The 26,785-nt window shown below is 47.2% G+C and overlaps 2 protein-coding genes and 1 pseudogene across 2 annotated transcripts in view; all 3 read right to left on the bottom strand.

The window, feature by feature from the left end:
• Gfod2 (glucose-fructose oxidoreductase domain containing 2) overlaps positions 1-6,784 on the bottom strand; it is a 31,988-nt gene extending 25,204 nt beyond the window's left edge. The window contains exon 1 of the mRNA XM_042700597.1: positions 6,608-6,784. The gene's annotated coding sequence lies outside the window, so the exon portion shown is untranslated. The remainder of the gene's footprint in view (positions 1-6,607) is intronic.
• Positions 6,785-10,420: 3,636 nt separating this feature from the next.
• LOC122126048 lies at positions 10,421-10,793 on the bottom strand (annotated as a pseudogene).
• Positions 10,794-15,686: 4,893 nt separating this feature from the next.
• The window catches only part of Ranbp10 (RAN binding protein 10), a 52,873-nt gene continuing 41,774 nt past the window's right edge, over positions 15,687-26,785 (bottom strand). The window contains exons 5-14 of the mRNA XM_042700595.1: positions 25,999-26,021; positions 23,932-24,116; positions 20,975-21,087; positions 19,278-19,386; positions 19,027-19,175; positions 18,631-18,835; positions 17,802-17,923; positions 17,201-17,346; positions 16,579-16,690; positions 15,687-16,004 (exon numbers count right to left, since the gene is read on the bottom strand). Coding sequence (XP_042556529.1) covers positions 15,874-16,004; positions 16,579-16,690; positions 17,201-17,346; positions 17,802-17,923; positions 18,631-18,835; positions 19,027-19,175; positions 19,278-19,386; positions 20,975-21,087; positions 23,932-24,116; positions 25,999-26,021 — 1,295 coding nt within the window. The 3' untranslated portion in view covers positions 15,687-15,873. The remainder of the gene's footprint in view (positions 16,005-16,578; positions 16,691-17,200; positions 17,347-17,801; positions 17,924-18,630; positions 18,836-19,026; positions 19,176-19,277; positions 19,387-20,974; positions 21,088-23,931; positions 24,117-25,998; positions 26,022-26,785) is intronic.

The following is a 26,785-nucleotide window of genomic DNA, read 5'->3' as shown; positions in this document are numbered from 1 at the left end:
ATTGGAGATAGGAGTCTCACGGTCTTTCCTGCCCGGGCTGGCTTTGAACCTCTATTCTCAGATCTTAGCCCCCTGAGTAGCTAGGATTACAGGCGTGAGCCACCAGCGCCCGGCCTGTAGTGTGTGTGTGGGGGGGGGGGGGGGGGCTGTAGTGTGTGTGTGTGTGTGTGTGTGTGTGTGTGTGTGTGTGTGTCTGTCGCTGTTCCTGAGCTCTTCAGCTCAGAGAGAGCGCTCTATCACTTAAGCCACAACACCACTGCTGGTTTTCTGGTGGTTAATTGGAGATCAGAGTCTCACGGACTTTCCCGCAGGGGCTGGCTTTGAACTGTGATCCTCACATCTCAGCCTCCTTAGTAGTTAGGATTACAGGCGTGAGCCACCGGTGCCAGGCTTCTTCCTGCACTCTTGACACAGGAATATGAATGCAAAAAGCTAAAGAACAAAAGGAAGTTGGTCTCTCTACCATCCCCCTTTTCCCTGACAAACAGAGGATGCTTTGGCAGAACAAACACACCATGTCCCCAATTCCCAGAGCCTCCCTTAAAGAGGCCTCTCAGAGATCATTTCATTTCCTAGCATGAGCCACCAGGAGGCTTCAGAAATCACTAACCACATGGAACATCTCTGCTTGGAGATGTTGTCCACCAATAAGCACCAGAGAAGACCTAGCATGTAGTTTAATGGTATAGCACCATCCTAGCATGGATGAAGCCCTGGGATAAATCCCTAGCAGAGAGAGGAAGGAAGGAAGGGAGGGAGGGTGCTGTCCTGTCTCTTCAGCTCAAGGTGAGCACTCTACCACTTCAGCCACAGCGCCACTTCCTGTGAGACTCTTATCTCTTAATTAATCTCTCTCTCCCTCTCTCTCTCTCACACACACACACACACACACACACACACACACACACACACACACACACACACACACACACTGCCATAAGTGGCTCAAGTGGTAGAGCACTAACTTTGAGCAAAAAAGGCTCAGGGACAATGTTCAGGGCCCTGACTGCAAGCCCCAGAACAGCACAAAGGGGGAAGGAGTTATAAAGGAAAAAGAAGTTGAGAGCTGACAGTTTGGGAAAAACATCCTAACAGTTATACCACAAAGGAAGCATGAATTCAGTATTCAGTCTCTCACTGTAAAAGACAGGAAAATGTGACAGAAGTAGCTCTTGCACATTGCAAGAGTATTTTATCACTGGTTACCTAGAGAACAAAGGTACTACTTGAATTCTTTTAGAGCAGGAACTCTACTAGTGTATTTAATATTTATTTTCTAAGTGTTTTTCATCAAGAGATAGAAATTTTGTCATTTTCTTTGTCTTGGTTTGATGAGATGGCATTTCAGTGGTTGTATTTCTGACCAAATGTCCAATTTATGAGTTAGAAATATAAGGAAGTCTTGCAATTTTGTTTTTCACAGTATCTCTCATAGTGGAGGATTAAACTCAGAACACTGCACTTGTACTACGAGAGCCATACCCCCAGCCCTTTACGCTTTATCTTTCAAGTAGGATCTCCTTTCCTTGTCCAGGTTAGCCTGGACTATGATCCTCCTATTTTACACCTCCTATGCCAATGGGATGATAAGTACATGTCACCATATCCAGCTTTTTTTGTGGAGGGATCTTGCTGTTTTGCCTAGGCTGCCCTTGAACTGTGATCCTCTCAATCTCTGTCTCTTGAATAGCTACAATTATAGGCCTGAGCCACCACATGACAGCATCTCTTAACTTTTGTGACTTGAAGGCTTAGTTATAGAATCTTTCATTTCCACTCTTAAAAACATACCTAAATTTTCAAGTGATTAGGCTTTTAGACTCCCAAAAGAAGGGTTATTTTATTTTATTTTTGTTGGTTGTAGGGCTTGAACTCAGAGCCTGGACGCTATCCCTCAGCTCTTCAGCTCAAGGCAAGCTCTCTACCACTTGAGCCACAGCGCCACTTCTGGGTTTCTGGTGGTTTATTGGAGATATGAGTCTCACAGACTTTTTCTGCCCAGGCTGGCTTTGAACAGCAATCTTCAGATCTCAGCCTCCTGAGTAGCTAGGATTACAGGTGTGAGCCACTGGTACCCCGCAAAAAGGATTGTGTGTGTGTGTGTGTGTGTGTGGGTGCTGGGGATTGAACGTAGGGCCTTACATACTACTAAACATTCTATCATCTTCAGCCCTGAGGTTTTGCCTTTTATGTTTACTAATGCAAAACTGCTACTTTTGCATGCAAGAGAAGTAATACCTCTTTATTATACTTCATACAAATTCTCAAAAATACCAAACTGTCCAATTTGATATTTTTCCTCAATGTTTTCCAACTTCAATTGTATATCTATCCTAAAATCAGACTACTACTAGAAATTTCCTAGAGTGACATTTCACGCAGGAGAAAGGCATTTTTCCTATGTCTAAGTTAGTGGAGTCTGTTTGATTCTAGTGTTTTCTGAACACCAACCTCTGTATCTCAACTTCTTATATCAGATTATACTGCATGCTCACTTCATTCTTCTTTCTAGTCAAACTAGAAAATCATTTCAGTGAAAGGAGATCTTGTTAACATTTACTGGTTAAGCTAATAAATTCCACTCATGGTTAGCTTGCCAAACACTGTTGATTACTTTATTGCAGGTCAGACTTGATAACTGTCCTTAGTTGCTCCCAAAATGAAGTGGATGCTAAGTTATTATTGGTCAAAGTTTTGTTGTCATAGTAATTTAGGGATACTATGAGAGTCCTCTATAAATCCACTCTTCTCTGAAAACAAGTGCCTTTCTGATTGTAGAGCTTGAAAAATGCACCCAAATCTATGAGGTACACTGCAGCCACATTTGAAGAGGACATTTTCCAACAGCTGACTCTAGAAAATACTTGGGGTGCCTTTTTTTGTTTTGGTTGCTCGGGGGGCTTGAACTTTAGGCTTGAGCGCTGTCCCTGCACTCTTCAGCTCAAAGCTAGTACTCTCCTGCTTGAGCCACAGCGCCACTTCCCGTTTTCTAGTGGTTTATTGGAGATAAGAGTCTCTCGGAAGGCTGGGAAGGTGGCTCAGTGGTAGAATGCTTGACTTGCATGCATGAGGCCCTGGGTTCGATTCCTTGGCACTATATAAGCAAAAAGAAAAAAGCCAGAAGTGGCGCTGTGGCTCAAGTGGTAGAGCACTAGCCTTGAGCTGAAGAGCCGAGGGGCAGTGCCCAGGCCTAGAGTTCAGGACCCATCACTGGACCCCCCCCCCAAAAAAAAGAGTCTCTCAGAGGTTCCTGCCCGGGCTGGCTTTGAACTATGATCCTCAGATCTCAGCCTCCTGAGTAGCTAAGATTACAGGCGTGAGCCACCGGTGCCCTGCTTTTGGGGTGACTTTTAAAATGTACTACCACTTCCTATCTAGTGTGGCAGAGGGTGACTCCTCCTTCCACCTTACCTTGATTTTGGCAGCTTGGTCCTACTTCCACCTGGACCAATACTAAAGCAACAGTGCTTTCGATCATTAACCTTTCCTGACAGAACTTGATTGACAGTACTGATTTTCCCCATAGATTACACAGTTTCTGATAATGCTTCAATATATCTTCTTGTTGTTGTTGTTGGTCATGGGGTCGGAACTCTGGGCCTGGGCGCTGTCCCTCAGCTCTTCATCTCAAGGCTAGCACTCTACCACTTGAGCCACAGCACCACTTCCGGCTTTTTCTGCTTATGTGGTGCTGAGGAATCGAACCCAGGGCCTCATGCATGCAAGACAAGCACTCTACCACTGGGCCACCTTCCCAGTCCCTTCAATGTATCTCTTGAGGTACCTATATAAAATAATTCCACATATATCAGAAAAGTAAAAAGAAATGCAGTCACTATATCCATCATTACAGTATCACATTGACTTATCAATCTAAGACAAAGCTTTCTTTCTTTTTTTTTTTTTGTCCTGCTATCGCTACGCTCTTCAGCTCAAGGTGAGCCCTCTACCACTTGAGCCACAGTGCCACTTCCGGTTTTCTAGTGGTTTATCAGACTTAAGAGTCTCATGAACTTCCTGCCTGGGCTGGCTTTGAACTGTGTTCCTCAGACTTCAGCCTCCTGAGTAGCTAGGATTATAGGCATGAGCCATTGGTGCCAGCCGAGACAAAGCTTTCTTAAACTTGATTTGACCTATTAACAAATTTTTAGTATAGCTTACTACTCTGAGGAAGAAAACATGCTGTAAATATTCACTGAATATTAGTTTTTTCAAGCTACGCACAGTAGCCTATAATCATCGGTATTCAAGAGGCTGAGATTTGAGGATTGAGGTGCAAAGATAGCCAAGCAGATTAAGTCCAAGAGACTATATATTTCAATTACCCAGGGAAAAAAAAAAAGAGAAGTAAGTAGGGATGTGGCTCAAGTGGTAGAGGGCCAGCCTTGAGCAAAAATGCCAAGCAAAAGAGTCCTCAAGTTCAAGCCCTAGTACACACACACACACACACACACACACACACACACACACACACACACACAAATTAAACTACCAACAAACTGACTTTGATTAGTAGAATCAGGAAGTAAAAAAACCATTTCTGTGGTATTGGTGTTTGAATTCAAGGTCTCACGTGTCTAGTCAGGCACTCTACCACTGGAGTCCTGACTCCAGTCCTTAGATTTAGGGACTTTTTTTTTCCAAAAAAAAAAGTCACATTTCTCTCCCACAGATTGCAAATTTTTAAGCTATTATTTGAGGTGTGGGCTTTATTCTTTTCTTTTCTTGCCAGACCTGGGACTTGAACTCAGGGCATGGGCACTGTCCCTAAGCTTCTTTTGCTCAAGGCTAGTGCTTTACCACTTGAGCCACCACACCACTTCCAGCTTTTTCTGTGTATGTGGTACTGAGGAGTTGAACCTAGGGCTTCATACATGCTAGGCAAGCACTCTACCACTAAGCCACATTCCCAGCCCATAGGCTTTAGTCTTTCACTACTGATTTCTAAAATTACTATTAAAATCATATATCTGAATTTTCTTTTTCTTCCTTTCCAAATTTTTGAGACAGGACCTTGCTACGTAGCTCAGGCTCACCTTAGCCTTCTAAGTACTGGAATTACAGGCATGCAATACCAGCTGGAATTTTCTTTGTAAATAACAAGTTAATAATAGATTAAAGCAAGATCAATCATCGCATAGAAACAGTGGGACAATCAGGTAAGCAATGAACACTTTATAACAATCTTCATCTGTAAAATGGGCACTTTCCAACCAGAACTACCTGGCAGAAATTTTCATCATTGGCCTAAACAGATTGTCTAAGTTCCCAGCCTGAAGGCAGTAATATTTTTAGGTTGTCAAAAATGAATATCTGAAACCCTTTTTGTTCTCTGATGTAGCTTCTCAGAAGGAATCTAGCCATGCTTAGGATACATTGTATACATGTGTGAAGATACCAAAAACAAACCTCCTCACCTTGTACAACTGATTATGCTAATTAAAAAATTAAAGTCTGGGGCTCATGCCTGTAATTCTAGCTACTCAGCAAGCTGAAGATTGAGGTTCAAAGACTACCTGGACAGGAAAGTCTGTCCACCACCAAAAAAGCCAGAAGTAGAGCTCAAGTGATAGAGCACCAGCCTTGTGAGATAAAGCTAAGGGATAGTGCCCATGACCCTGAGTTCAAGCTTCAATACCAGCACATATGTGTGCACCTATGCATGTATACACACACACTATTCCCTTCACCTGAAGGATCATACACAAGAATCTTCCTCTGGAGGCCTGAATACACTATAAATCACTAGGCCATGACAAGGCTATGCCTTAAGCATGACACTGTGAGAACAATGAACATAAATACAATGGTTTGTAAATTTCTGGGTGTCAATCCTATGCAGTTTTTAACTTTTCAATTCCCGTCCTGTTTTATAAATTGTGTTCCAATTTGGAACATAAACTTTTCATCCTATCATTCACAAACCCTCATGTCCCCACCTTCTTTTCCCTCTCCATTCAAATGTGATAAGCCGTGAATAGGAAGCCTTTATTTCACCTTTTGTCTCCATAAGTCCATCTGCTTCTTCCTTGAGCTTTAAAGGTAGGCCAGGGCCACGGACGACGTGGCCAAAGGGCATTCGGGACTGGCAGAGACAACCTAACCCTTCTGGGATGTCCCTTCTTCAACTTGTCACTTTAACACCTGTTCCTTAAATAAATATTTACCCTCTGAAAGTCCTATCTCATTCTGAAAGAGGATGGACCAGCTAGCCCATGAGCCCTTTGTCTCGGGCTTCCACCCCTCACATCCTCGTTCACAAAGGGCCCTTCCTCACACAGGTAGGAGGGTCTGCTGGGCCCAGGACGGCGGAGCCTAGGTTTCCGCATCTGTATTACAGACGGGATGAGCTTCTGTTCAAGGACCTCCAAGATCCCAAATTCCATAAGCAAACGCAGTGTATCTACTTCTGGGCTGGGGAGAACGATTCCCGAGGCGACCCTGGTACTCACGGCGCATGCTGGCAATTTAGCACAGGCCCCTTCCAGCCTGGCTTTTAGTCTCCACGCCTCCGACCTCGGGCACCGGCGGAGGCCCGGCTGGCGCCCGCTCGCGGCAGCGCCATGCCCTCCTTCACCCTCACCCGCCGCTGCGGGCCGCCTCTCACCTGGCACGCTGGCATCGCCCGTCCAGCGCCGCACTGGAGACCATGGGTCCGGACAGGTCTCAGACGCCACCCGCCCGTCTTGAAAGAGGCTGGTGGGGATGCGCGGGGACCAGATTTTTTGCGCGCTGACACCGGGAACACGCCGCCTGGTTTCTAAGGAACACAGGGCTCTGGGAGGGAGGGGCGGGACGGCGGGAGGACGGCGCATGCTCTGTGAGGGGGGTGGATCCGCGCGGGGCGGGGCCAGCGCTAGGAGCTGCGCATGCTCCCCCATTGGAGGCGGGGCTTAAAGTCGCTGGGCTGCGTGGTCCTGGTCCTCGGCTTCCCGCGGCGGACGTGGTGGGAGGCGAACCGACCCAGCCTTGGCTCACCGATTGGCGTCAAGGCTGAGATGGGCACTTGAGAACTGTGGTCGATTTGAGTTTTCCGGTAATGAAGAAAAGTCTTGTTGACACAACGACCTATCTTTGTAAAAGACCAGGTCCGGGTTTGGTGTACTGATTACTAGTGTATTCTCTGGTGCCTGTCTGGACGACTCGAAATCTGGATGTTATTTGACTGTTCCTTAAATGTCAGTTTTCTAAACTATGACTTCAGTGCCCTACTGTATTCTCCCAAAGAAATATATTTAGTAACAAAGCAGCCCTTGGGCTCAGCAGTGCTAGCTTAGGTCTTGTTGTGAAACTGGCTCTGTAGGAATTGGGATTGGAGGTTACTACTGCCTGGAAAGTCTCTGCCCCTGCTTGTCTGACTGTCTAATGACCCATAGTCTCCCACCCATCTGCATCAGGAGGGCCTCTCAGCTATCATTCCACAGCAGCCAGTGATGACAAGAACATGCCAGATGACCTGAGGCAGTTATGCCTGTGATCTGCTGACCAGCTGTAGAACTGCACCTGCTTTGAGCTTGAGACAGGAGTTGCTTTCAATCTGAACTTGAGAGGTCTGTCTGTCTCTCTCTCTCTCCCTCCCTCTCCCTCTCACCTGGGCTGTGTCACTGAGCTGCTTTTTGCGCAAGGCTAGCACTCTACCACTTGAGCCACAGTACCACTTCCGGCTTTTTCTGTGTATGTGGTACTGAGGAATAGAACCCAGGGCTTCATGTATGCTAGGCAAGCACTCTACCACTGAGCCACATTCCTAGCTCTTGTTTCTTAATTTTTAAGGACATTTGTACTATATGTAAAAATCAAACCCATCCCTCTATGACTCCTCCCTCCCCACTTCCTAGAATAAGTTCAACAGGGTACACATTTTTTTTTGTAGGTTGTGGGGCTTGAACTCTGGGCCTAGGCACTATCCCTCAGCTCTTAAACTCAAGGCTAGCTGGGTGCTGGTGGCTCACGCCAATAATCCTAGCTACTTAGGAGGCTGAGATCTTAGGATCACAGTTCAAACCCAGCCCGGGCAGGAAAGTCTGTAAGACTTTCATTTCCGGGGCTGGGAAGGTGGCTCAGTGGTACAGCGCTTGCCTTGCATGCCTGAGGCCCTGAGTTCGATTCCTCAGCACCACATAAGCAAAAAGAAAAAAGCCGGAAGTGGCGCTGTGGCTCAAGTGATAGAGCGCTAGCCTTGAGCTAAAGAGCTGAGGGCCAGCGCCCAGGCCCAGAGTTCAGGCCCCACGACCGACCGGACTCAAAAAAAAAAAAAAAAAAAAAGACTCTCATATCCAATAAACCACTCAGAAAACCAGAAGTGGTGCTGTGGCTCAACTGGTAGAGCGCTCACCTTGAGATGAAGAGCTGAGGGACAGGGCTCAGGCCCAGAGTTCAAGCCCCACAATCAACAACAACAAAAAAAAAAAAAAAAAAAAAATTGAAGGCTAGCGCCCTACCACCTGAACCACAGAGCCACTTCCGGTTTTCTGGTGGTTTACTGGAGATAAGAGTCTCATGGACTTTTCCTGCCCCGGGGTGTGGCTCTGAGCCTCAATCCTCAGGCTCCTGAGTAGCTAGGATTACTGGCGTGAGCCACTGGCGACCGGCTTACATTGTTCTTTTGTCTTACAGGTATATAAAATGATTCAACCGGGACCCCATACCTTCTCTTTTCCCCCAGAGGAACACTCTTGAAACTAATGTCAGCAGCCGTGCACTGGTGGCCCACACCTGTAATCCCCCCCCCCAAAAAAAAAAAACAGAGTCAGTGTGCCTGTGTTTAATAACTTCTGGTCATTGTCAACACTTCCAAAATCAGGATTTCTCAGAAGCAGCCATATTGACATTTGGGATCTGATCATTCTTTTTTGGGCATGGGTAGAGAAATCACTACGGGATATTTAGCATCATCACTGTGGCCTTGAAATGCCGGCAGCAACCCCAACCTCAGCTATGATTATCAAGGATATCTCTGATTGCCCAATATTCCTTGACAGGGTCAAAGGCAAAATGATTCCATTAGTCTGGAGGAAATGAGCCTATTCCAGGACTACTGTGCTTAATCTTATACCTTACTTTTTTTTTTTTTTTAGCATTTTATACACAAATGTTTATTTCTCAATTAAACATTCCCTTTAAACACAAGGAATGAGTTCCAAATCTTCATAAAGATGAATTAAAAATGAAATCTCTCCAGTATAGCATGTGTAATCACTGAGTTCTTAGTCACTACTGTTTACTGTTTAACATCAAAAACAAAGACAGGTTATTTAAAAATCATGTTACTGGATTTCTAGTTCTTCCTCTATGATACCTTACTCTTTACACTAGTTCTCAAGAGATTTGTAAGGGGTAAAGTGAGCTACAGATCAGAGGTAGAACACTATAGGTATAAGGTCCTTGGTTCAATTCCCAGGACTGGAGAAAAAAAGTTCTGTAAGATGCTACTAAGTGAAATTCTGTAGTAATGAAAGTTTAGAAAAATCAGTGTAGTTAAGCAACACATTAACACAGGATGTTCAGAATTTTCAAATAGATAGTGATGTTTACTATAAACATCCAAGACATAGTTTTCCTGATTTACAGGTCTCTTTGAGATATGATCCTACATGCTGTCCTTCAGCAAACATCTCTACCCCAGTAACTTTTAGCTACCATCTGCTGCTTTCTTTTTCTTTTTCTTTCTCTTTTTGGCCAGCCCTGGGGCTTGAACTCAGGACCTGGCATTGTCCCTAATCTCTTTAAGGCTAGCACTCTACCATTTGAGGCACACTCCCACTTCCAGCCTTCTCTGCTTATGTGGTACTGAGGAATTGAACCCAGGGTTTCATGCATGCTAGGCAAGCACTCTATCCCTAAGCCATATTCCCAGCTCCACCTGCTTCTTCTGTGTATCATTTTGTGCCATCATTATGCATCCTGTCACTCACTCCAACCAAAGCCTGTTTGCTTTGTCTCGTCTCTCACCTTCAGTATTATCACATTCCTTGAGCCAAAAAAATTTTTTTTAATAAAAAAAAACTTTATTGTTAGGGGCAAGAGGATGCAAACAATATAAAAATGAAAAGCTTATTTGGCATTTAATTAACGTTCCTTTCTCTGCTTGTCAAATGGGAGTTGGATGCTATTTGTACTTTTTCCTAAGGGTCCTCATCTGTCATAAAATCTTTTGTGGGTAGACGGGTTGGGAAGGTGGCTCAGTGGTAGAGCACTTGCCTTGCATGCATGAGGCCCTGGGTTCGATTCCTCAGCACCACGTAAGCCGAAAAAAAAAAAAGCCAGAAGTGGCACTGTGGCCCAAATGGTAGAGTGCTAGCCTTGAACTGAAGAGCTGAGGGACAGTGCCCAGGCCCAGAGTTCAGGCCCCACAACTGGACCCCCCCAAAAACAAAAACAAAAAAATCTTTTGTGGGTAGATCCCTTACTTGACCCTTCAGAACTCTTATGCAGTGGGCAGAAATAAGTGCTGGATTCTATCTACTTCTTTCCCTTCTGCTTCATGTGTACTACGAAGTAGTCATTGCATGCAATGGTGAGTCCTGCAATTAGTGAAAAGCAGCTCTGGAAGCCACTTTGCCATCTTGGCACTGATCCAGGTCCTTCATTATTTTGTCCACAGCCAGAGGATCTTTTTGGTTTTCCAAAAATCCAGGGAACTCCTTATCCATGAGTACTCTCAGGTCTTCCTTTACTAAGTAGCCTTTATCCCCTGCATATTTGTGAAATGTAACCATGATGGTTTCCATGGCGTGTTCCATTTGAGATGGCATTTTAGCAAGGTCTGTTGAAATCTTATCCCCCCGGGGGGCGCGGCACCCCAAAATGTTTTTCTTATTTAACTTGCCTTATTATTTGTGGCCTACTATAGTAGCATCCTACTTTGCATCCAATCTGTTTCTAGTCTCACCTTTGGGTAGACACCAGCACGATGGATTTTTATCTCTCCTATGCACAAAACCTTTTTTTTTTTCTTGTCAGTTGTGGGGCTTGAACTCAAGGCCTTGCTGTTGTCCCTGAGCTTTTTGCTCAAGGCCAACCCTCCACCACTTCCAGTTTTCTGGAGATAAGAGTCTCATAGACTTTCCTTCCTACCTGGGCTGGCTTTAAATCATGATCTTCAGATCTCAGCCCCCTAAGTAGCTAGGATTGCAGGCATGGCCATCAGTGCCTGGCTAACTCCTTGGTTTTATGTGGCCAGGAGAGGCAGAATTAGTCATACCAGAGAACATCATGAAGGAAGAGTACTCACATGTACTTTGTTTCTAAGTTCCAAGTACCTCTCAAACTTGAATCATCCCTTACCTCCACAGGATACACAAATAAGCTACATTGAAAGGATGGGAAACAAGCTGAGAGAGGTCTTTTTCATTCTTTTCCTTCAGTGCTGAGGATTGAACTCAGGGCCTAATACCTTACCATTGAGCTACATCTCAACTAAGAGGTCACCTAGTTAATAAATGGTAAACAGCTGGTCTGGAGTTGTGGCTTACGTGGCAGAGTCGTAGCCTTGAGCAAAGCAGCTTAGGGACAGCGCCCAGGCCTTGAGTTCAAAGCCTAGGATTGGTGTAACACACACACACACACACACACACACACACACACACGAAGAAAAAAGAGGAGGAAAAAACTGCCAAATATAACTTTTTCTTGTCATATTTCCTAAACAATAGGATAACTACTTACAAAGCATTTTTCAGGTACTGGGAATAATAGAGATAACGGTATATAAAAGGATGTCTGTAGGTATATAGAAGTATACTATTTTGTATATAAGGGACTTGAACATGGGAGGTTTCCTGGAACCATTTCCCTGTAGACACTGAGAAATAACTACATCCTTAAAAATCTTACTTTTATGGGAAATTCTGTGGCTCACCTTTTTGAGGCTGAATTTGCTGTTTTCCTTGTCTAATATGAAAGCTGTTTCAAGGAACAGAACTGTAGCTGCAGTGCCTATCCTCTTTGGGCTCTTGCAAACACGAAGTTTCAAAGGTACTTAAGAGGCACCAGGGCCTGAGCACTCTAGAGCCGAGTTGAGGGCCTGATTTCTCTGGAACAGGATGTGTCAACACAAAGCACACCAACCTCCAAGAAACTTGAAACAGAGACGAGACAGTCATGACTGCTCATGGATGTGTATTTTAATAAAAATAATTCTGTCAAAATACAACAGGAGTTTTTCTCATCTCAAGTACAATTTTAATAGGATGTTTTGTGTTAGAATTCTCTCGACCCTCCCAAACCCTTAAGTTTCATGCTAATGCCAGATACCAACTAGCGAGGACAAAGGCAGAAGCAGTGTGCCCAATGTGAAGGATTTCTGTTTCAGCTGTAGTTAATAATGGGAGGAAATCTTTTGCAAGGGAGCGGGGTACTTGGGCAGCCAGAAGCCACCATCTGGCCATTGGTCCAGGTGCCTGGCGGTCAAGTAGGGCTCTGGTGTCCAGCTGCCACACTATGTGCATACCTGAGTTGTGAGCAACCAAAGGAACCTTTCAGCTCCAACAGTCCTCTGTCTCAACTTCTTTGTGCTTGCTTAAGGGCCGGGAAGGTGCTGGGTGGCTAGGTAGTCCCCACTCCTCTACGTGTAGTATCCCTGTTCTGATGGCCTGCACACAGCCTCAGACCCATGTGGGTAGGGATTGGGAGTTTTGACTTTCTTTGAGTGGTCTGCCAGTTTCTACTCTCGAGAGAGCAACTATCTGGTGCCACAGGCAAGGTGAGTAGGGAAGGCTGCACCCCCAGGTCTGGATAACTGAACAGTGCCAGGTCTTCCTCCTGCCCCCATAGATTAGGTCCAGCCCTTCACCAGAGCTGTTCTGAGGTGCTCTCAGGGCTCCTGAAAGCTGATAGGCTGATCGGTCTGGGTGTGCATAAGGGGCTCCTCTACCTGCAGGTGGGCCTGGACTATCAGCAAAGACAGCCAGCTCAAGCAGCTTGGTTTTGACCTCTCCATGGCTTGTGGGGGCAAAGGCTTATGTCCCAAAGGTGAGTTATCCAACTGGGACAGGGAGCCCCTCCAGAGAGGAACAGAGTAAACAACTTGAATTCAGCTGAAACAGTGAGATAAGGCACAGAAAACGGGGAGGTGGCATGGGTACTGAGTGCAAGCCAACCCTATGCAGCACACAGCTGTCCCGAGCCCTCCAGGGCCCTTTCTTAGCTACTCCACAACTCAAGTCAAGGCATCTATCCCCATCCCTGACACACTCATGAAGGTACCAGTACCAGGCACCACTGGAAGCCATGCCAACCTGACCCCTTACAGGGCTCATATGTTATTTTGCCTCAGGACTAGGAATAAGGTTAGTCCTTATTTTGCCTGTATATAGCTACTAATTTGCTGTGTGACTTCAGACAAGTCACTTATTCTCCTGGATCCCTTATTTGTAAGAGATTATTGGAGATGTTGTCTAAACTCCTGTAATTGCAAATACCTCTGGATTTACCTCTCAATCCTGCTAGGCTTTGTGTATGTGTGTGTGGGTGAGGGTGGGCACATAATCCTGGAACTTGAACTCAAGACCTGGGTGCTGTTCCTGAGCTTTTTTGCTCAAGGCTAGCACTACCAGTTGAGCCATACCTCCAATTTAGGGTGTTGGTTTTTTTTTTGGTGGTGGTGTGAGGGTTAATTGGAGATAAGTCTCATGGACTTTCCTGCCCAGGCTGGCTTCAAACCTTGATCCTCAGATTTTAGCCTTTAAGTAGCTAGGATTATAGGTGTGAGCCTTCAGCACCTGACTCAGGCTGATTATTTGTGTGTGTGTGTGTGGGGGGGGGGGGGTAACTGGAGTTTAAACACAGGACCTCATTACATGAGCCGTACCTCCAGCCCCCCCGGCTGACCATTTTAACAGCCTGATGTTTCCAATCTCTGAGGCTGCAGCTTGTTTTTCCACAATGAATTTCCCATCTCCTGATGGGTCATGATTTATGGACTGACAGATGGAGCCCTGGCAAGGATTAAGAAAAAGAAATAGCCTATAGGATGATCCTCCAAGACAACATTCTGGAAGATCTCTGCCAGAGTCCTGGTCTCTCATCAGCAGCTAATTCACCTAAATTGTTTGGTTTTTGTCCAGCTGTGGGCTTGGTAGGGAGGAAGTATCTTAGGCCTTACCAGGCACTCCCATGTCCACTTACAGAGCAGATGCTCAACCAGCCCAGGTCCAGAAATTCTAAGTTCAACTTCTGGCTTTGCATGGCTGACCCTAATCATTATAGAACTACTTGTGGGCTGTCCTCCACACTGTGAAGCAGGTATGGTAATCCCAGCCCCTCCAGGTGCTCCTCTGTGTAGGACTCTCCTTGTTTCTCCTCCTGGACAGCCAGTCTTCTCCACAGATGGCCACTCAAGTCCTGGCAGCATCTCAGCCCTTCCAGTGGTAGCAGGACTTTTGCCTAACAGCTGGAAAGGATCATCTGAAACAACTGGTAAGACATTTGTAAAGCTCATAGGGGGCTGGGGGGGGGGGGTGGCGTGGCAGCAGTCCCTTCCTCTTCCCTACAATGGCTTGGGCCAATCTGCAAACAGTAGCCTGGCACAGCTGCAGAAAACCAGGTACACAGTCAAGTTACATCTACTCCAGGGACCAGCATCTGCTTCCATGAGGTACCATCATCAATCCCATCAGAGCTGTTCAGCGACTGTTAAAAGACCCAAGCAGGAAGAGAGCAGTCCCTGTCCTCAAGAGCCTCTCTCCTGGGAATGAGTGCTCCTCCTAGCGGCTGGCACTCAGCAGCTCTTGGTCTGAAGGCAGGTAGTTTTCAGGAAATCAATGGAGAAGAAATGAATTATTTGGCCACCTTAATAACAAGTGAAGGCAGGACATTGAGAAGAGAAGAGGGACAAGGCAGGTAGTGAGAGGCAGGGTAGAATGGTAGACAGTGTGCTGGCCAAGGACCCTCTGCTTCCTTGCTTTGCTGTATGGCCCTGGGCCAATTTAGCACTTCTTTGGATTTCTGGCCTTGCAGCTCTCTGCTTAGTCCAACTCTCAGGGGCCTAGGAACACTCATACTTAGGGATATCCAATATCTCCTGAGATGCTGCAAAGCAACTTAGCCTGACCCTGCCTACCAAGTCCCCTGCCCTACCCCAAATGTCAATGCAATTTCTCTGTGTGGCAGCTGGGCCTGTGGCTCAACAAAGAGGGAGCCTAAAATAAATCACTTTGCTGAGGTGACAGAGATGATATTTTTTTTTTTAATGAGTTGGACTAAAATAAAAACACATAGTGTCTGGACAGCCTCACCCAAGAGGTGCTGGACCACTAATGCTACGATAAATACTGTGTCTCTTTTTTTTAATATATATATATATTTATATATATATAATCTCATTTATTTTTTTTCCTTTTTTTACTTATGAAAATAATAAGCTATCACCAACCTGGATAGGTTTTATCACTAAATTAGCAGAAACCAGCTCAGCACAAATTCTCCCGAGATAAACACTGGTGGCTCAGTCAGGAGGAAAAAAGATTAAAAAAACCCCAACCCCTCCTCAAAATAAAAGCTCCTTTAAAAGAGAAGGCGCTACATGAGTAACCAGCCAATACTGTGTCACAGGCCTCTGCACATAAAGGGAAGAGAGAGTAAGGAAAAGAGAGAGGGAGCAAGATGAGGAAAGAAAGAGGGAAGGAAGAAAGGAAGAAAGGAAGGAAGGAAGGAAGGAAGGAAGGAAGGAAGGAAGGAAGGAAGGAAGGAAGGAAGGAAGGAAGGAAGGAAAAGAGGGAGGGAGGGAGGGAAGATGGGCAGGCAGGCTGGGCAGGAGGAATGGACTCTTTCCATGGCTTCCAGGTCCCTGTGCCAGGTGCATATGGAGGGCAGGGCTGCTCCAGCCTGGGAGCCGAAGGAGGGCCAGGTGGGGCCAGCCAGTAGTATGGTCAGCTAGTGCAAGTAGTCATCAACTCTGGCAAAGGAGCAAGATCCCAGGCCCGCTCGGGCCATGAGCCGTAGACATTCAGATGCCTGGCCCAGGGCGAGCATCAGAGGAGGCTGCTTTGGCAGGTTCTGAGACTCTGTGGAGGAGATATAGGGACCAGTTACTGCCCTAATCAGGGTTTGGAGCCAGGTCTAAGTTCCTTATAGGTGGAATGGGGAAATAGAATTTTTTTTTTTGGGTCCAGTCGTGGGGCCTGAACTCTAGGCCTGGGCGCTATCCCTCAGCTCTTCAGCTCAAGGCTAGCGCTCTACCACTTGAGCCACAGTGCCACTTCCGGCTTTTTTTCTTTTTGCTTATATGGTGCTGAGGAGTCAAACTCAGGGCCTCAGGCATGCAAGGCAAGCGCTCTACCACTGAGCCACCTTCCCAGCCCGGGAAATAGAATTCTTGTGAGTATCCTAGCCACCAGGCCACGGCCCTGTAGGCTCTGTACCTGACAGCAACCTGAGGACCTTGGCTTTCTCTTATGGTCATAATCTAGCAGCAAACTCAGTTGGGAAGGTCAGGATTTAGGCTCGGCCTGGAAACCCAGAAACCCTGTGAGTCATCAGAGATGGTCTGGGCCAATCTCACTGTTCTTTGCCGGGAGAGCAAGGAGGGGCCTCTTAGACACTCATGTGTCAGGATCTGCTTTGGTTAGATATACTCACCTAAAATGGCGCTGTTGAGAGCAGCGCATACAGGTTCTCTCTGGATGGGGTCAAGCTGCTGGCCAACTGGGCAGCTCCAGGGATCTGAGTACGCCAGTAGGCTGAAGGCATCCTAAGGAACAAATCACTCTTAAGAGGACTGTGGCACATATTAAACATACTCTATGCCTCTAGAGGGGACAGAACATAATGCCTAGGGAGAGAACAACACACCTGGCTGTAGCCTGCAGGGTTGCACCCTTACTAGACCACAGACGCCCACTTTCCACTAAAGATCTGACACAGCAAGGTGCAGGTGGCTCATACCTATAATCCTAGTTACTCAGGAGGTTGAGATCTGAGGAGTTCAAAGCCAACCCAAGCAGGAAAGTCCATGAGACTCTTATCTCCAATTAACCACCAGAAAACCAGAAGTGGCACTGTGGCTCAAGTGGTAGAGTACTTGCCTGGAGCTAAAGAGCTCAGGGACAGTGCACAGTTCAAGCCCCACGAACAAAAAAAAAAGACCTGATAGAGCCCACTCCGCCCTATTGCTGCTGCCCCTGGATATGCCAAAGCCATCCGGTCCCCAGAATCAAGTGAGGTCCTGCTCATTGTGTTGAGGGCCTGACTCGTTCTATACCTGTAACATTTCTGTGTGGGCCAAATTCTTGCCATACTCGCGGCCCAGCTGCTCACTTAGTGCTTGCAACTCACGGCCAAACAGGATGATCCTCTCTGTGGCAGCCTGGTTGCCCCCACAGAGCTGCCGTCGTGGATGTCCATCATCTGTACCCAGAGGCCAGCAGAGAACACAATAGGAAGAAAGAGAAGAGAAAGTTAGGAAGACCTAAGAAGCTGTAACTTCTGGCAGTCAAGGGCTCAGAGAATAAGGGGAGCAGCCAGAGCACAGATGCTTTCAAGTGTACCTAGCACACAGGCCAGGGTCAGACAGGACCTGGAAGCTGCTCTCTTCCCACCCTGCACAGATGTACAGTGCTCATCAAATTCTCTCCAGCCTCAAACATAGGGCTTCTGGTTTCTTGGCAGCAGGCCTGAGTCTTACTACACATTTGAAGCTACTTCAGGAACACGTCCATGAATGGCTCAGAAAGTAGTAGACCTTGTCTGACTAGAGCTTCTAAAGCTGCTTAATGCTTCCATCCCAGTCCCTTCAGAGGCACTGTGTATTGCCCTCTCAGTAGCCATCAGGTGGGTCATGCTGGGGCACAGCCCTTACTTACCCATGCTAGACTCATCTGTCTGCAGGTCCTCATGTTTGTAGGCACCATTGACAATGCGTGTGGACATGGTTTCCAGCATGCCATTGGGATAATGTTCTGCTTCCATCTCCATTTCGCTATCACTGTGAAGAAATGAAGTGAGAATGGGGAATTGGCCAAGGGGATGTTGTTGGAACAGCCTGGCTGGGCCTCCATTTAGTCTTTAGCTATGGTGGCTGCAGATAAACAGGGGCTGCCAGGAGCATGAAAGAAAAGACCAAGCTTCCCAGGCTCCAAGGGACTTGGCACCTACTACAGCTATCTCCAGAGGATTGTCACTTGGTTCCCATTCTTCTACAGTTGCTCCTGTGATTTTTTTCTTCCTGGCTCTCCTGTGAGCAGACATGTCTCTTCTACATATTCATTATTCCTAATGACTAAGTACCATGGGCCTCTTGGGCATCTCTGTGGCCTTGGTTGAGAGCCAAATTCAGAAAACTTAGAACATGCAGAGAACCTATACAAGCCACCTGGAGCTGTAGTTTGCAGCTCAGATCCCCTGTCTGCAGACTGGTTGCTCAGGAGCCAGATCCTATAATAACTCCTTCATAAAATACCATAGCAGGGCCAGCCTCTTTGGAAGACAAGTCCCCGTAGAGGAAACCACAGTCAGGCAGGGTCAGCACCTCCAAAGAAAGCCAGGGCCAAGAAAATTGACCACAGCTAGCACTTCAGGCATAGACCTATGATAGAGGTAGAAGTGAAGTGCAGGGGACAGCACTTGAAGGACAGACTGCAGTGGACCCAACAGAGCAAAAGCAGAGTGGAGGAAGCGTAGCAAGACAGGCACCTGGTCTCCTGGTTACTGGTACTGCTGTGGGGCTGGGACTTGGTAGAGTCTGTTGAGTTGGACTCGGAGTAATTGACGGAGGACGGGGAGGAGGAGGACGAGGAGGACGAGGACGAGGAGGAGGAGCTGGGTGCGGGGTATTTACTGTGGTTCTGTTTGCTCTTGGTGGATGCGACGCCATTGCTGCAGCTGGGACTGTCTGCTCCTAGAAGCCGGGGATGGTCAGAGGAGGAGGGGCAGCTTGCCATCAAGCGGGACCCAGGGGTTGCCACAGTGGTCCCTTTCCCTTCCCCCCAATCCAGCAGCCGGCCCTGAGCCCACTGTAGGGAAGAGCATGTAGGGTGGCCATTCTTCTCCACACCAGCTCTTCCCAGAGCCCTCTGGGGAGTGGCTGACCTGTGTTGTGCATGTGGGAACTACTGGGGCCATGTCGGGGGCTGAGGCTGGGGGAGCCAGGATAGCTGTCTTGGGACTTGGGGCTTCGGGAGCTCAAGCTGCGGACCTCACTGTCGGTGCCATTCACCATCTCCACAAATTGTCGGCACCTGTGGAGGGAGCAGAGCAGCGAAGCTCTGGGCCTGGCCCGGGCTATAGGTTCATGCCACCAGCAGAGGGGCTGGGCTGTGGGACTGACAAACCCAACTTACTTGAGCATGAAGAGCAGGTTAGGGTTGTGCTCCAGCAGCCCAGGGTAGAAGTGCTGGGTTGTCTCAATGGCTTCACCCACCCGGCCTTCCAGCACCAGCTTCTGGATCTCTGCAGAGAACAAAAACACAGCCATAAGTGAGGATCATAGATCTTCTTCATAGCCATATATATATGGGACATGGCAAGCCACAGGGTAGAAGCCAGCCAAGAGTCATGTGAGATAGTTCAGAGTGTCCTGCTGCCTGAAGATGCTCACAGAAGAGGCTAAAGAGAGAACCTGGCAGCTCAAGCCCACAACAGGGCATGGTTTCTGCCAAGTGTCAAGGAGTCCTCAAGAAAAAGAGAGGAAAGTGCGGGGGGGGGGGAGGAGATGGGAAGGGGAAACAAAGGAGGAGGTGGAGGAGGCAACAATGCTTGATAAGAAATGTACTTATTACCTTGCCCATGTAGTTGTAATCCCTCTGTACAGTATTTTCACAATAAATTAAAAAAAGAAAAAGAGAGGAAAATGAAGGGACCTTGCAGTCCAGAGACAGAAAGGGAATTTGGAGGCTCATTCCTGTGGGACAGAACTGAAGGGAAAACCCTGGCTGTGGCAGCACGATCTTCACACAGACACCCAGGAAGCTAGTGATCTAAGGCTTCTCTGCAAACATTCCCCTTTCTCCAGGTCCTGAAGGGGAGCGGCAAGGGGAGTGCATTGATTTAGACCAGGGCTCTTGCACTGGCAATCTGTAGGGGCTGCAGTATGCTCCCTTGCTGGGAGAGGAGGTCATCGGCACACTGGTATCACTGATGGTAACACCTCCTGGGCCACAAGCATCTTAATAATTCCCTCTCAGTTTTGTGCTGGGACCTGCTGAATCTTACTAGGAGTGACTTCTAGGTCTGAGGCTCTTTCATCCATAGATCCCAAGTCTGGGATCCCTTTCCACCTGTCTGGCTGAGCACAGTTTTTCTGGGAGACACAGACACATGCACATATAAAGAGAGACACACAGTCAGGCACTCAGACACACATGTCCACAAACACCCACTTACTTATATCATCTTGTCTTTCTTCTTCCTATCATCTCCTGTACAGGCTCTGATATCTGGCCAACACTTCCCTTAGTTAAGGGGCACCAAACACACAGTACACAGGCAATATGAATACTAGGAAAGCTGGTTTGGGCCAAAAAGAACTAGGCTGTCTGCAAATGGCAGGACCAGGGGCAGGAAGAAAAGAGAGTCATCTTCACTGAGCATCAGCTTTGCTCTGTCTGACCATTAAGTCCTCTTTGGCTAGGAACAAGCAGAACTTCCAAGGTTGAATAAATAGTTGGAAAGATAGGATATGAGTATCACAAGACGCAAACACTCTTACTGGAAGACCATGAATAGGAGACTGAGTAGAATCCAGGTCTCAGAAGGGAGGAAGCAGGCATAGAGGAACAGGATCTAGCCGTGCCAGGACCAGACCCCTACCTGGCTTTCAGAGTGGAGGTTAATGAGGCTGCTCTGACACCTTCCTCTAGCTGTTCACGTGGGCAGTGCTGTCTGGAAGGAGGAACAAAAGCAGGGTCTGGGACTAGCCTTGGGCTAGTCTCCAGAGTGGTGAGGACTGGACTCCTGACATGTTAACCAGGGCTGGCATGAGTCAGAGATTAGAATCAAGGACAGGTGAAAGAGAAGGGTAGTGGAGAATTAACCTTACTTTGTCTGTTCTTTATGGACGCCTGTTCTTCCTGAATCGGGGTTTCAGTCATTCGGGCAAAAGCCGTGGCCGTGGCACAATACCCATGATGCACCAGGTAAGACGAGACCATGCTAGAAGAAAGGAAGAGCTTGAGGTGACACTCAAGAACCATATTTCTCATGACCTCTTGGTGAAACAGACTACTTCCCTATGCAGTTTTCCCTAAATACATCTTGGAGGTTACAATACCCACAGAACTGAAAAGATTGGAACAAAATGAAAATTTCCCTCAGTTCTCATGCCAATAAGGCAGGGAAAGGGGTTGGTCACATCTGTGCTCACAGGCTGGAGGAATGTCTACAGTTCTCTGGGACATGATGCCCCCAAACCTCATAGGAGCAACTGTCTTCTGGTAAATGCTAGCAAGCCTAGAGCCAGCCAATTGTTTCACCCAAGGCTTCCTGAAATGACAACCAGCCAAGAAGTATATGGCAGCTTGCCAGACACAGAGCATGCCTGGTGTATGCATACCTGCCAAACACACAGGAGCTCCTCTAGGGCTGCCCATACTCCAGGGATCCTGCCCTTTTGTAGAACTGGGTCTACAGTGATGGCAGCTAATTCATGAACCAAAGTTATTCCATGATACGCCACAGAGGGAGGGCCCAAGAAGGGAAGATATCAGGGTGATCTTGCTGTAAAAGGACAAACACCAGCAGGACTAACAGGAACACAATCTTTGGGAAAAGGACTTCATGTCCAGTAGGTATTAAATGTCACCTGAAGCTGTCTGAGCAGTGGTATATGTGTGCATGCATATGAGAGTATATGTACGTGTAGAGAGCAGAAAGATGAGTCATCATGCCTGATGTAAACAGATGTATATATGCCAGGTGCTAGTGGCTCACAGCTATAATCCTAGCTACTCAGGAGGCTGAGATCTGAGGACTGTAGTTCAGAGCTAGCCCGGGCAGGAAAGTCTGTGAAACTCTTATCTCCAATTAACCACCACAAAAACGAGAAGTAGAGCTGTGTCTCAAAGTGATAGAGGGCTGGCCTTGAGCACAGAGAGGCTCAGGGACAGCACACAGGCCCTGAGTTCAAGCCCCCCTCCCCCCAAAAATAGGAGTAAATACTAGGTATGTATGTGCCTGATGCCATTTTCAACAAATGCTTCAAGGACTACTGTGGAAGGCCTAGATGTTTGTCTATGTTTCTCTTCATATTTTAAAGGGTAAATGAGAAAATACTAATAAAGTACCTGCCATAAAGTCCATAAACAAAATCTCTTATTATGAAATTATACTACATAATAGTACACTCTGGGTAATCATTATAACTATTATTATTATAAACACAAGGGAAATTTTTTGACAGAAACATGGTTCAGCTGAACATTATTAGATGCCTCTAAAATGCAGTTTTCTGGTCCCAAGAATTCCACTTCCTAAAAGGTCATCATGAAAATAATTCTACTTAGAGAAATTTTTTTATGTAAGAAAGGGTCACCTATAAGGAGGAGGGGGGGGAGAAAGAAAGGAAGAAAGAAAGAAAGCAGGGACTGGGGATGTGGGTCAGTGGTACAGTGCTTGTCTAGCATGTGTGAGGCCCTGAGTTCTATCCTCAGCACCACAAAATTAAAAAAATTAAAAACAAAGAATGAGAAAAAGGAAATATCAAACAGGGGAAGCTAGCCAAAAAGCTTGTGGCAAATTTGTCTCCTAAAAACCTAAAAATCATTTCCAGTATTTATTAAATAAAGCTATGTGAAACCACAAAACACAAATTATATACAAGTTTTGGCAAATACTGCCTAGGAACACATATAGGCACATGGATACACACAGAAACAAAAACATCCATGTGCTGAACCTGCACCCTGAAATCTAAAGGTGTACGTCCCTCGTACATGGGGGCCAGGCAGCTCCATCATTCCTCCTCACAAGCCTGCTATGGGAAGTAGTGCTATCCTGATCATGGGAAGAAACATTTCTCATCTGCACTGAGGGCTGGGAACCAGAGGTGCCTGGGCTGCCTGGCCATCTACCTGTGCCTTAGCCCTCAGTCAGGGTTGCCTTAATAACAATTCCTCAAGAAAAGGAAAGTTTCATAAAGAACTCAGGGTACATCCCAATCTCACACAAGGAACCCTGGCACCCCGGTATCTCTACAGGGCAAAGATGAGGGCTAGCCAAGCCCTTCGCACCCTCGGGAGCCAAGTTAACACCCCCTTTCCTAGCAGAGTGGGTACTGGTCATTGTCTCGCTTAGGACTGCAGCTGGCTACTTGAAGAAAAACCTCAAACCTGGCCTCTATGGGAGCCTCAGTAATGCTAGCTTCCAGGACAGTCTGGGAATTAATCAGTCAAGGAGCTGGCAAGGCTGGTCTGAGGGAACTCTCCTCTTGCCACCACTGATGTGGATGCATAAGACTTACCAGAATACTAACCTGTGGTCTGACTACAGGTATGACTTCCTCAGGCCAGAGTGAGTAGATACTTCCTATGGTGGAAAATAGCATCCACAGAGGAATAGACTACAAAGGGTTCTACAACATCCCCTGCAAAATGACCTGAGAGAGACAGCTGGGCACTGGTGGCTATTCCAGTAATCCTAGATATTCAGGAGGTTGAGATCTGAAGACAGCAGTTTGAAGCCAGCCCAGGCAAGAAACACTGTGACTCTTATCTCCAATAAACTACTCAGAAAAAGCCAGAAGAGTTCAGGCCCTGAGTTCAAGCCCTAGGACTAGCACACACACACAAAAAAGGCCTGGGAGGAACACAGATACTGCTGTTAAACACAGAAGCCTTCAAAACACTGGCTGAGGGGCAAATGCTTAACCAGCAGCAGCTCACATTGAGAAGGAAGCAGGCAACATTGAATCACCTAGGAATGCTTCCAGGAAGCACAGTCCTCTACAGAATTCCTAAAAGCAACCTACACGAGCATCAGATGGGGGAGATTGACACTCACTTCTGCAGCACCGCCTGCCATTCACCCAGCCGGGCGCTGATAGGGAAGCCGTGGACGGTGCCCTGGACCTTAGCACGCCATTCCCGCATGTAGTCCTCAATGTCGAACAGGAAGGGCTGCTGCCCAAAGTTGGCATCCACAATCTCCCCAGGTGTCTGGAGGCCTACGGTGGGGTAGAGGTTGGCCTGAGGAGGAGAATGAATGTCAGTCAGGCCCTGAGGGGCAGCAGGGCCTTGTTTTACCTCCATGGCTCCTGCCAGCCAACACTAGTGCTAGAAGAAAGTTGCCAAACAGGAGGTGGTAGAGCTAAGCTACATTTGGCCCACCTCCCTACCAAATACTATACCCCGAAGTTTAAAGGGAGAAAGCAAAAGAAAAGCAAGCAAGGCTCAATATGAAGTCTCCTGCTTTGCATCAGAGGCCATTGTGTACCCAAGGCCCAACAGTCCCTTCTAGAACTTATCTAAGACACAGCAGTGCAGGCTGAGCAACCCTGCGGGCATGTCCATGAAAGTGGGCTGCAGGGATGTATGATGGCTCCTCTCAGAAAGATCCAGGGCTAAGGACTCGTTGGCCACACACATACAAAAAAATGAGCTACATGAAGGGGGGAAGGAAGGGTCAGAATTGAAACAAAAGAGGAGGGAAGAAAAGAGCAGACAAAGGATTAGGTGAGTGGTACTAGGCTGGTAAACGGGAAGTGAGAAACTCTTGCCTTTCCAGTGATGGGGTCACTCAGCCAATGAAATGTGGGGCTCCCCACACTTTCTCCCCTACCATAAACAGGTCACTCTACTTTGTGCCTCCTCTGACTCCCATCACCACTGCCTAGAGCCTTAACTGCCTTCTCCAAGTCACTGTACCTCATCTTTCCAGGGTCTCCCAGTCTACTCTTTCCTTCCCATTCTTAGACCATATGTCATTCATGAGTACCATGTACCTTTTCTTGGCAGGCTGGGTTCATTCAACCCTCTATGAGCTCTCCTTTCTTTCTTTCCCTCTCATCCTCTATACCACAGGCAAAGCCTACCACCTCCAGCAACATTCTCTGACCCATCACTGCCCACAGGGACAGTAATTTCCTACACTTTCTAGAACTTGGCAGCATACTGCTTTCACTTATGTCCAGTCATTTCATGTCATGTCTCCACACCTAGATTCTTCCCCAACCAGCGTCAGAATTATCTTAACCCTTCTTTCTTTGTCTAGGTCCCTTCTAGGGTCTTCAGGTGGATGAGAGGGATTCCAATCCATACACAGGAGATCTGAACATGACCCTGGATGCTGTAATAGGTTGTGATTCCCTCAGATCACAAAGATGTTCCCTAGGGCATTATGGGGTGTCCAGGATCTCACAGCAGCCAACATAGTCAGTGAACCTTCCTTCCTTCCAGAACCAGTCAGAGCACATACAGTCAGGCCAGGCTCCCTGCATTCTGGGTGGAGGCTCTGCATGAGATGGTGCCTGGTGACTCATAGTTAAGTACTGGCAACAAGAGGTAAAGACAGCCCGAACTTATAAGCCCTGGCAACTCTAACCCCATCCTTTTTAAAGAGGAGAAACCCCACAAGGCTTCTCTCTCTCGCTTTGCGGGGGACCCAGCATGGCGGCAATGGAGATCCCTGAGGGCCTTGGGTTGCCTCAGGGATTTCTGATGGTCACATTCAAGAAATGGCTTCCTAAAATAGTTCAGAAATAGCTCCCTATCCTCTATACCCAGCCCACTGGCTGTAAGCTACAAGAAGCTGGCTCAGCCAGCTAAGCCATGGAGCTACTCTCTTCCACCACCATCTTTCCACCCTACCCACCCCACAGCTGCTTTTGGAAATACCACAAATTTCTGTCACCTGCTAAGAGTCGTGGAGGAAGACCAGGCCTTGCTGCTGGAGAGAGAGAGGAAGACCAGCAGGTACCCCCCATTGGTACCCTCAAGCTGACAGCACAGCACACATCCCTGGTTGAGGAAAGGGTCAGACTCCACACCGTGCACTTACAGGTACTCCCACACCCCATCCCAGGCAGCCCCCAATAGCCCAGGAAGGGGCAGGCCCACTGGTGGTACTTACCGGTAGGTCTGTGAAGGCTATACCTGTGGGGTGAAAGAAACAGTAATCAGGCCACTAGACAGGACCAGTCTCTTGCTCTCCTCTGCCACTACAGGTGTGTAATGGCCAAGTACCTGGCCTGACAGTTTTAGGCCCCAGAGAGGAAGTCAGATGCTTAGGTAACTATCCATAGCTCTCCCTAATCTCTCAAGGAAAATGTACTAGAAAAGACTAAAACATCTACCTCTTCAGGCCCTTCAGGACTGATGCTCCTCTTGACCAAATCACTGTTTATGGAAAACCAATTGTGGTGCTAGACTCTCTGTCATCCATTACCTCATACCAATTCTGGGGATCAGGCATTCTTATCCCAATTTACAGACAAGGAAAGTAAGCTTCAGGTTAAATGAACTGCCAACAGTCACAGAGCTGCCAGAAGTGGTGGATCTGAATGAATTTCTAGTGTGAGTTTGATGCTCCAGTGTCATGGCTACGCTGATAGAGAAGTAGAGACAGTGTATATATAGACCACACTCATTCCTCAGTGGCTCCAAGTTGGCACCCTCCAGTCAACAATGGCCTGTGTATCCTGAAAAACCTCCTGCCAGGAGAAGGAGCTGGATGTCCAGATGTCCTTATGGTTAAGGAGCTGTAAGCTGGATTTGTCAGTGGAAGAAGTAGAGCCTCAGAATATACATCAAAATGCTCATGTTTGGCAAACTGAGAAATAATGTAAGGGCAGGGCTATGGGAGCCTCTGCCAACACCTCATAGCCCTTTAAGATAAAGTCTACATCTCTGATGAGCTC

The sequence above is a fragment of the Dipodomys spectabilis genome, unplaced genomic scaffold (genome assembly GCF_019054845.1).
Source record: "Dipodomys spectabilis isolate Male_0828 unplaced genomic scaffold, ASM1905484v1 ptg000273l, whole genome shotgun sequence".
Classification (NCBI taxonomy): Eukaryota; Metazoa; Chordata; class Mammalia; order Rodentia; family Heteromyidae; genus Dipodomys; species Dipodomys spectabilis.
This window is presented reverse-complemented; position numbering and strand designations above follow the sequence as displayed.